The sequence below is a fragment of the Rhagoletis pomonella genome, unplaced genomic scaffold (assembly GCF_013731165.1).
Source record: "Rhagoletis pomonella isolate Grant_MI unplaced genomic scaffold, Rhpom_1.0 Rhpom_scaffold_00002, whole genome shotgun sequence".
Lineage (NCBI taxonomy): Eukaryota > Metazoa > Arthropoda > Insecta > Diptera > Tephritidae > Rhagoletis > Rhagoletis pomonella.
The window spans coordinates 40,711,761-40,723,211 of NW_023458556.1; the positions used below are offsets into that span (position 1 = coordinate 40,711,761).

General features: G+C 35.6%; 1 protein-coding gene across 2 annotated transcripts in view; it reads right to left on the reverse strand.

Annotated features, from left to right (window-relative positions):
- Positions 1–865: 865 nt before the first annotated feature.
- LOC118733599 (protein sidekick-like) overlaps positions 866–11,451 on the reverse strand; it is a 163,183-nt gene continuing 152,597 nt past the window's right edge. For both annotated transcript variants that reach the window (XM_036463060.1, XM_036463059.1), the window contains 4 exons: positions 8,587–8,763; positions 3,997–4,744; positions 2,192–2,319; positions 866–1,197 (listed from right to left, as the gene is read on the reverse strand). In XM_036463060.1, coding sequence (XP_036318953.1) covers positions 896–1,197; positions 2,192–2,319; positions 3,997–4,744; positions 8,587–8,763 — 1,355 coding nt within the window. In that variant the 3' untranslated portion in view covers positions 866–895. The remainder of the gene's footprint in view (positions 1,198–2,191; positions 2,320–3,996; positions 4,745–8,586; positions 8,764–11,451) is intronic.

Genomic DNA, 11,451 nt, shown 5'->3' on the forward strand with positions numbered 1-11,451 from the left:
TTTTTTTCTTGCAATTAAAACTGAGTTTGAGACTTCCAGAATTGGGAGCTACTTGAGGCCCGTCATAAGTCTTTGGGTTGGAATTTTGCAAATAAAATTCGTGCAAGTCATTATTAATTTCAGCGTCGAGTCTGTCTTTTCTTCGGATTTGAATGTAGTTTTTTCGGCTTCAGAAATGTGAAAGTCATGCCTAAATTTACCTCCATGGATTAAAAATTGATCGATGGTAGTAATATCATCCACGGAACTTATGCCCCGGTCCGGCGGAGTCTAAGTCTAAGGAATTCTAGACAAAACCCTGGACAACACCAAACCATAACCCCACACATCTCTTATATTACGGATTAATTCTTTGTCAGAATGTTGGTTTTTTTTAATCCAATTTTCGTGAATGGGCCTTGCAACACGCGTTTATTATAAAATGTGTGTAGTTAAGTCGCTGCTCAATCGATTTCTATCAAAACAAAATTTTGATCGCGGAATATAGCCACCATGTCCATCTGCTGTGATGACACATCATACACTGATGCCAAATACCTCGATAAGACACTTTCGGAAAAATAGAGTAAGTTTTCGAACTATTTTAAGTGCTTTTTTTATTTTATTAAACCACAAAATTGTTAATTTGTTCAACCTTCCTATGCAATACAGTGCATGCAAAATTGCAATCAATATCCCCACTAAAACTACTGTGAAATAGAAAACTGCTCTTATTGGCGCAAAAAGCAAACAAATTTAAAAAAAAAGTTTTAAAGAACATGAATAAAGTGCTACGAGTACTGTATCTAGTTAATTGAATTAAGCGTGCGAATGAAGGAAAGTAAGTATATATGTAAGAACATGTATGTACAAAGCATGTGCATATTTCAATGTGTGTATGTATGTGCAACAGTATTTATGATAAATAGCCCATACCAAAGCGAAAATCCTTGCGGCGATAGCCAGTACCCATGCCAGAATGCGTTGATGATGCTCTTACACGCAGGATACGCGGCTGTGCCAAACGCTTGAAGCGATGCAACAAACTGCGCACGTATCCTTGCGACGACGACGACGATGACGACGATGATTTACGCTTTTCAACAAAATGCAACGGAATTGCATTCGGTCGATTGTTATTAGCTGTAGTCATGCGCAATTCAATATGCTTCGTATGAGTAATGGTTGTAGTTGGAGTAGGTGTTTTGGGTGGCAAACCTTTATCGTTGCGAATAACGTATGGAATAGATGTTTAGATTGTTCGAGCATTTAGTATGAAGCAAATATGTTTGAAAATAATTGGTTAGTTAATTGTTTTTTTTTTTTAATTTTGTTTTGGAGTTTTCCATATGTATGCAAGTTTTGTATGAGGAAGAGAAAGAGAGAGAGAGAGCAGATGAAATAAATATGAAATATATGTATGTAGGTGAATATTTAAGCACGAAAAAGCAGTTGTTTTGCGATAAATTTATATATATACGTATATATTTATACACAAAATTAGTTCATTCTTATGTTCAATGCTGCACGGTTAAAAATTTCGGTTTTAATTTTAAACTTTTTGGACTACATATGTATATGACCAAACAAAATTCAGTTTCAAATACAAACCTTCCAAGTTTATAAAAAAGAGAGCACATATGTTGGGTTTAGAATTTAAACAATTCGGTTTAAATGTTAAACCGAAACACTTTCATAATTAGGAATAAAAAAAAAAAAATCTTAAATTTCATGCTCCGTCTGGTTGGGATTGAACCCGGACAGCCTTGGTAGCAACCAATTGTATCAAGCATCTTTGCACACTCAGCTACAGCCACGCATGTAAATATGCTTTCATATGTTCAGTTTGAATCAACACCACAATTCGCTGTGCAAACATATTCTATTTCGGTTTAGATTTTAAACCAAAGTTTCTATATTTGAAACCTAGAAACTAGAATTAAAACATTTTGGTTTGATTTTTAAACCACGAACTTTTTGGGATAAAATTTAAACCAGAATATATTAAAAATTGCGTAAAACTATTGACTGGTTTAAAAAGTAGACTATAAAAGTTTAAAAAAGGCAGTAGTCCCAGCGCGGTTTAAAAATTAAACCCAAATTTTTGACCGTGTGTATTGGATTACATATTTATTTAAATATATATATAAAATATTCATATTTGCTTTGTATCAATAAATACTGGAGTCTCTTTGGTTTCAAGTGTACTCACATTTAACGCGCAGCCAAGTGTAGGCGCTCCTTTCACCAGCCTCATTGCTGGCGAGACACTGAAACATGGCTCCATCCTCCAGTGTAAGCTTTTTGATGATCAGTGAATTGTCCTCCTGAAATGTGTATCTGGAAATGCAATGTGTGGAACACAATTAGCAGTGATCATTAACAAGCAATTCGATATGATAAAAGGCATCCGTAGATAGGCAGATGGGACCCTCTTCCCGCCTATCACTATAGATGTAGACCTGGAGGATGTCGAATCTTCTATCTCCCTCTAATAAAGGGTGCTTTGCGCCGCCTTCTCTTTTGCATGTTTTGCAGTCAGGAGGCTTTCCGACTGTATCTATTCAAATAGCAACTATGCAGTACCAGTACCGCACCAACAACACCGAATGGGTCTCAACGACCCTCTCTTGGGAACACAGATAAATCCAAAGCTACTTGGGCCTTCTGTCGCACACGCCACGTCGCAACATTCTACACCCTTCGACAGCATGTCCAAATCCCAAAAGGGCAGAATCCAGCTATCGAGTAGGCGTAACCCAAGTGTGAAACGAAAGGTCTGTTTCAACCCTAAAAGACAAGGGCAACCGCGTAAATCCACTGCTAATCAAGTACCGGTTGCCCTACAGGGAGACAAGAGTCTTTACACTCAGCCTGCCGGTTCAAGAGGAAAGAAGGGCATTTAGCGCAAAGCGACCGAAGAGAAATTTTGCAGAACCTAAAAAATAGGCCTCCTCTCTGCCAGTCGAAACAAGGCAGTACCTTCGTAAGCCGCGGATTATAAAGCGTTACTCTTCCCAGAACAAGCCTTAGTTGTCTTTTTAACTCCCCACCCTATGGTATGTCACAATAAATAGTGTCTTACTGCGATTAAAGCGCACAGAATTTGAACTTGTAGCTTACGCAGTGCTGAATATGGTAGAGAAACATCCTCAAGTTCTTAGTAAACCATTTCAGAATGTCTTAGCTATTTTCGAAGCCTGGTCATAGAAGAGCGGGCTGAATGCCAACCCAACAAAGATCATTATGGGATTCTTTACAAATAAAAACAAAATTTCCTATTTGTAGCTTCTATTGCCAAATGAATTCACTTTGACCTTCGCGGAGAAAGTCCAATACTTGATCCTTGTTGGACAGGAGGCTTACTAGAATAGGAAACACTGATGAAAGGTATAGGCAGGCCATTACCGTCTTCCACGCTTGTAACTCCGTCATTGGTAAAATATGAGGACTTATGTATATGGGTGTGTACCGTCCAATCAGGCTCTACGGAGTCTCAATTTGGTTGCCGCACTTGGTAATATATTCGATAAGCGACAAATTCATTAAGGTAAAGAGGTATTGCTCGCTACTCTGTATCCCAATCAAAGCCCTTGAAACTCGTCTCAACCTCCTCCCTGCACATATTTATTATAAACTTGAGGCAGGCCATCTTGAGGTCAGATGAAACGCTCTGGTCAAGTAGAGTCGGCCTACAGCTAGAAAGGGCGCTCTGCTATGTGCAGAAGACGAATTTGGCAAGTGTAGGCACAAAACTTCCTATGTTGGGAAAGTACCGCAAGCATCTTGTAAACTGTGGCGTAGGGCATAGTTACCGCCTTGAGCTGTCAAAACAAAAGATGGACGGAAGAACCAATCATTAATTTCGGACATCACTTGCCAGGACTTTACTCAAATGTATTTGGATTTAGGAATTTATATCTTAATTTTCAATTTCAACTCCTACACTACAACTGAACATTTATTATAAAATATATATATTCTTACCCTCCCTCATCTTTTTCGCCCAATACTCACTTTCCGTCATTCGCTTCGATGGGTTCGGCATTTTTGTACCACTTCACCACTGGCATTGGATCGCCCACAACATCACACGTCAGCGTTACCAGCGCACCAAATTCACCAAAGGTTTCCGTGCGCATTTGTGTGAAAAATGTAGGTGGTTCCAATACCTCCACCTTGGCGCTAACGGTTACCGTATCATAGCCACCGCTACGTAGTCGCACCTGACACGTATACTCGCCGGAATGTGTTAAATTAACGGAGAGCAGTGACAACGAACGATTCCAAGGATCGTTAAGTGTATGCGCCACACCAGCACTTTCAATGGGTATACCATCCTTTAGCCACAACGTTTCCAATTCATGCAACGGCCGCGCATTGGCGATGCACTCCAACACGGCCACCTGCTCGCCACGCTTCACTTTCATGTCTTGCGGATGTACAACGATTTCGGGTGCCACCTCAACATACGGATCCCCACTCACGTTCAACTGTATGAAGGCGCTATTCTCCTCCTTCCCCAGCTGTGTGTTTATAGCACGCGCACGATATGCTTTACGATCGTCCTCGTCGGCGCTGAGTATAATCAATTGATTCGATTTTGTGACGGCATATTTGATGTCATAGTTCAGCGGACCTTCAACCGTTTGCCACATCACCGAAGGTGACGGTTGTGACTCGATGGTTGGCAAATCGAAAATGGCCGGATGACCTGACGTCACTGTGAGATGGCCGAGTGTGGTGTTCTCGAAGATGCCCATATCTGAAAATAAAAGAAGCAGTGGAAGTATGTAAGTGAGAAAGCTGTAAAGTCAGTCAATTAAGTAAAGAAGTGTAATAGGAAGAAGTTAAGACAATTAAGTAATGCATCTCTGTAGGCGTGAAAAACGATGTCAGCGGCTATTGCTCAAGTTAGTGAGCGGATGCTTGTTGATTGGATAAGCCTATCAAGAGTTAAGGGCAAAACTGAATCTAAAAAAAAGCAGCGAGTGGTACTTTAAGTGTTACATTAATTAAATGTCGCCGCTTCCATGGCTGCCACTTCAAAGTAAGCATGAAAAATTCTGTTAGCAGACACATCAAATGAAAGCAATAAAGGGAGAAAAAAATTCTGGGCAAAAGAGACGCTTTTAGGAATATATCTGTGAAATTATTCTTCACATACCCTTTCAAAAATTGCATGCTGAGTACTACAATTTTAGCACAAATTGTGCAATTTTAGGCCTATCACATTAACTTTATTTTTCAGTTTTGCACAAGGTGGCAACGTGGCAGGATTTAAAAAATTACTTTTTTCCGGTATCATAATTTAAAAATATTTTTTTATTTAAATACATCCTTCTGAATTTCTTCACCTACATATACTATTTTTAGGGGCGGAATTGTGGTTTGATCATTTAGCTGAAGTAGAAAGGGCCCTTGTATTTGGCACTTGTTCACTAGAAAGATAACCCTACTGAAAGTTCCTAAAAAGATAACCATACATCTGTGAGAAATGAAATTTTTTTTTCAAACATCGATATATATATGTATATATGTACTTACATTAGGATGCATCACCAAAAAATTTTGCGGTTTTTTCCATTGGAAATTTAAAATTCGTTAAATTTTAAGACTTCCGCCAAAATATTTCGTATGAATATTAAGATGTATTTTGATTCCATTGATACCATTTTTTGCAGACCTTTTAAGCTTAAACCCCTATATTATCTGAGGTGTATTTTTAGAAAAAATATTTTTAAAAACTAAAATTAAAAAAAAACGGTATTTGTAGGCTCTTAATATTTTTAATAAATTTTACACTTCTGGAAAAGTACCGTTTTTGTATAGGGCTTGATGCACCCTAATGTACATACGTATATGTATTTGGACATAAATTAATATACATACATACGTACAAAAATTCATACGTATGTATATGTATATGTATGTATGCATGTGTCTGTTTCTATAAGCTGAGTGTACTAATTAAATTAAGTCTTTTGATTGCCAAGACACTTTGCCGGAAAATTCACTCGTTTATTTGATCACACCGGAATGCCGCGTCAACTTAAATAAGCCACATCTTCATATAGTAATACATACATACATGATACTCAATTACATATGGATGTATGCACCAAACTTTAGGGGGAAATATTCAACTGTTTTAAATATAATTACATGTGTACTAGGAATGTTAATCCCGGGGTCCCGGACTTTTTAAGGTCTCGAAAATCCCGGGATTCTTTGCAAGTAATCCTGGGATTTCCGGGATTCGTTATTTGCACTGATGGCAATAATAGAAACTCCTTTTCTTGACCAGTATTGGCTATATTTCTTTTTTAATTTAATAATTAATATATCTTTTTTAATGTCTAGCTCATTATACATATAACACCGCGCGATAGTAAATTTTAAACATAAATATCAATATATTCGCGAAACCATAAGCCAAATATAGTAAAATTGCGTTTTTAGTTTTTCACTCTGACGTCAGTAATTCAAAAATTAATTAAAAAATTCAGAGGAAATCCTGTAGAATTTAAGCAGATTCAAGTTTCTAGTGCAGAAGGGCTGGTAAATATTGAAAATGTCCTTTTAAAAATTTATCTTTGAAATTTCGCAATATTTGTTTTTGAAAAAATTATATGTTGAGGGCATGTATAAACTCGATAACATCCTCGAATTTCATTCTTCTAACTTTGTCAGCTTAAAAATTACCTATTCGTCCTTGTGAATCCAAAAAATTTAAATTTTTTAAATTCTAAAGAAATGTCCTATTGCATTTGTTACCCATATTTTTATTCTACATTGCATTGAATTTTTTAATAATTTTTGGAAATAATCATGTCTTTGAAATTACAAAGTCCTTCAAAATAAATCCTGCGGTCAGAGAGAAAAAATAAAAACGCCCCTTTAAATAAAAAAGTAGGTTTCAAACCCATTTATTTATTATTTATTTTATGGTAGGAGAGCTTCTCAAAGAATATACATAGAAGCAATTTTTTCGATTCAAGTTGTTGAAAAGTAATGAATATGTAAATCTCTGGACTAATCCCAGGATCCCGAGATTGTGACAACGCCATCCCGAAAATCCCGGGATCGGAAAAAGCCGAAAAATTAACATCCCTTTAAAATACCCGGCGCAAGTATTAAATATAAGCCGTCATCGATTCGTCACTTCGCTGCTTGCTATGTTTGAGTTACGGTCGCGTAACGAAAAATTTTGAATGTAACAACAAAGTTAGCTAGCAAAGATGAACGATAGCGAGTTTGGTTGTACCTCATTGAGTTCGTTTGTTTCGCCACTCGGTAACTGTTGGCGAATCGATGACGGCTATAGTTTTTCACCTTTCTGAAAACTGCCGTGGCAAGAAGAGTGGTTTTACCCCTATTTCTAACAATTTCGATAGTATGTTCAGTTAATCTTAGGGCCGTTTTCTGAAGTAACCTTTAAGCTTCAGTAGTTACTAAAATATCGCAGTTTTCGTATTTCTGAAAATTACCGTTATATGGGAAGTGGGCGTGGTTACTGTCCGATTTCACCCATTTTCAATACCAACCTACCTTGGGTAAAGGGCAATCTACATTCCGAGATATCTCAACATTTGCTCGAGTTATCGTGTACACGGACGGACGGACAGACGGACGGACAGACAGACATGGCGTAATCAACTTCTCTTTTCATTCTGATCATTTAGGTATACATTTGTCTATATCTATCACTATTCGATTTGGCTGTAACAAACAGCCGTTATGTGAACAAAGTTATAATACCCTTGTGCACAAGTGCGCTCGGGTATAAAAATACAAAGAGTATGCATATTGGTTATGAGACAAAATTGATATGCAACGTAAGTTTAACTTCTCCAGTGTGGCCCAGGCGCACTTATTTTTTGTATGGCAGAAGTACACTCGTAGGTCTGCTTTGTCGACCGCTATTCATAAACAAAATTTTTTTTTGATGTTGCCGGGTCCAAAAATTGACGAATTGACCGCTCGAGTGGCAGTAGGCACCTCTAAGCACTCGGCTACGGTGGCAAGAGCACTATTCAAACCCGATAAAAATAAAAAAAATGCAATAGAATATTAAAAAACAGTTAAAGTAAGACCAAAAATGAATTTTTCACTGATTTTTATTTGTTTTACTTTTGATAAAAAAAAAAATTGAACTTATTTTGCTTTGCTCTTTTATAAATAAAAGCCACGTTTTGGTCATGATTTCATACCAACATAAGCATTTTCACTGCAAGAAAACTATGTAAAATTAAACCGGTTTATCCAGGTTTTTCTGAATTTTAAAATATGCAACCTTCCAATAACTCGGTTTGGGGAAGAAGGCGAATAGCCAACACCCTAGTAGGTTCAGTAAGACTCATTCCCGTAGGCGTAATCGTACTCTATTGCATTGTATTGCCGTTTCTAATTTTGCAATCCTCTATTAATTTTCAGTTTTTCTTCAAACTCATTCGCGCTGTGCACTCATCAAACTGAACTTCCAACTAAGTTGTGTTTCCTATTAAAACCATTATCTGAAGTGTCTTTAATTTGTCATTCTTTTGTTTTTATTTTTGTGGTTTCATGCGCTGTACATAGTAATACTTCTATGCATTGTTTACTCACATGCAACTTCGATGTCAATTTTCTCACTGAAAATCGAACCGGCATCGTTTTTTGCTATGCACTGATAGCTGCCAGCATCCTCGCGCCGCGTTTTTTGCAACCGATAATATTGGCTGGAAGAAAAATCGCCAATTGGTATGCCATCCTTTAGCCACCGATATGTGGGCTGTGGATATCCTGCAAACAAAAGATAAGAAAACAAACTAATATTAGTATAATGTAATAAAGAAGAGGAGGCTGAAAGAGATTTGAATTAAAATAGGGCAGCAGTGATGGACATTCAACAATGGAACAATGAATGAATAGATAGCAAAAGAGGGATAGCGAGGATAGCTGAATGGCGTTAGCAAATAATAGGTTTCCTTATTTAGCACAAAATGTTAGATATTTGGTCTTTATTTTTAATTGGCTTTTTAATGAGAATTATGTACATAGGTTCTCTGCACAAAATGTAAAGTGCTCACAGGGGGTGGTAAGGAAAAATATTGGAATGACCACTGACAATAATTAAAATGCCATACAACAGCATCAAAACAAATTATTCGAATAGCAAAAAAAAAATTTTTTCTAAATGAAAAAAATTATTTGTTCTTTTTTCGATAAGCTTCACAAACCCGTCGGCACTTTGCGCAAAATAGTATCTACAAATAAATATTTGTTAAGAATAAAATTCTCCGCTCACAAAAGCAAATTGAACTATTCTCCACATGATTCTGATTTATTTTATTTCAATTTCTATTTTTGTATGTATATTTCCATTGCTATGGTATTTAAAATATTTTATTTCTGTATGCACCAGCAATGCATAAACACATACATATTGATATGCAAACAAATGCTGTCAGTTTTGAATGTCTATGCCTTAAATTCGGGATGAGAGTGTGCCTTCTCTTGTGTGTGTGTTAACTAATGAAAGTTCAGCAGAATCGTTTGTCGTCCAAAGAAATTTTATTTATAAAGCAATTTATTCGTTCAAAAACACACAGCTGTAAACATTCAATGCTTGCTTAAATGTCGATCAATCAATTGAAAACAATAAAAAAAAATGAAATAATAAATTGAATGGAGTGTGCAAAATTGAATAAAAAGAGAAATGAAATCGAGTTCGAGACACGCTGTCAATATTAACACCCACATACATTTACACACATACATATATATATTTTCATAAATATGTATGCAGATTCTTATGTACATTAGGGCGGGTTATTTTGTTTTACTATGCGAGTATGGCTTAGTAGTATTCTTAGTGAAATTCTAAGCAAAATTTGCCGAAATTAATAATTAATTAAATAAATTTTAAGCCAAATTGTGAAAATAGTTTTCTTAGCAGCGTTTTATTTTTCTGTAAGTAGTGTAGAAAGTGTTAAAATTTGTTTACATAAACAAGATCAAAGGAGGATTTTTTTTGAATGATAAATCTGTTTTAGAACCAGAGTGTTCAGATTGGGCGATTTAGCGCCAAGTTGGCGATTTTTTTTTGGATGTTTGCGAGTAAAAATTTAAGAAATTGACTTGGGCGATTTTGGCGACTTTTTTCCTTGCCGTACATAATGCCAACTGCGCGCAACTACGATTAGCTGCTAGCTTTAAACTTGGTTTAGAAATAAAATATATTGATGCTTTGTATTTTTATATGACTATTTCGCCAAATATCAAAGTTGAATAGCTCAATATATAACAACAATAAAAAATTACATGATTCAGCTACTATAGTTGATTTTAAGAAAAGTGTGAATATAGCTGATCCCGCCTTACTAGAGCTTCGTAGTTTATTTTTAGCGCTGAGCGCTTAAAAGGTCATTATTCATTTAATCAATTAATGTATGTTATTATACATTCATTGCGCAGTGCTATTGCAAAATGTGTTAATTTTTAGTTTTAAAAACTATACTATAACAAGAATTCATTCCTAAAATAAAAGATTTGTTAAGTCGATTTCATGGATTTTTATATTAAAAAAATTTTGCGATTTTGGGCGATTTTTTTTTTAGTGTACGCACGAGTGTGTGGTTTGTTCTTGATTTAAAGAAAAAAAAAATGGTTGCATACCTTTAGGCATTTTTTGTTTAATTTCCTCAACAGTGGGGGCTAAAATAAATGACAAGTTTTTTTTTCTTCACTTGGTTCTTGATTTGTGGTAAATTATCTCATTTCTATTTAATTTATTGACAGATTTTGCAAGGCGAAATTACTTGTTTTCAGCATGATTTTTTTATAAATTACAAATGAGCCATAAATTGCGATAATGTGAAGATGTTTTAATAAAATGGTATTTCTCACATTTTCTATTGACTTTAAGTTGCATAAAACAAAATTTCATGAACACTGAAATATAGGTACGTGTTTTTTTCTTTCTTTTAAAACACAAGAAAATGTGAACTCTTTTTACAATTGCGCCCTCTGGCGGATGTTTTATTAAGTCTAGAAATTGATACCTACAAAAAACCCCTTAAAGCATGTTTTTATAAAAAATTCAGACAGTTCTTTATGCAACTATATCAAATTAAAACGCTGCTAAGGAGTTTCGTAATTTTTGACTCATGTTTTTTCGGCAAATTTGTTTAGAATTTCAAGTAAAATACTCGTATGCCATACCCGCATAGCAAAAAAAAATCACCCTTTAAAATTGACCAGCCCTAATGTGCATATGCAATTCAACAGATATTAAAAACTATTGAAGCTATCTGTATAGCGTCTATTTGCTTGGGACTTCCGTCAACTGAGACAACCATTGATTAGATGTACAAATTATGTATGTAGTATGTACCTACCAGTAAGTAGACGTTAAAATATTTATACAATAATAGCAGTTTTAAGAGGTTTTTTGCATGTTAACATGAGTAAGCATAAGAGACGTGATCT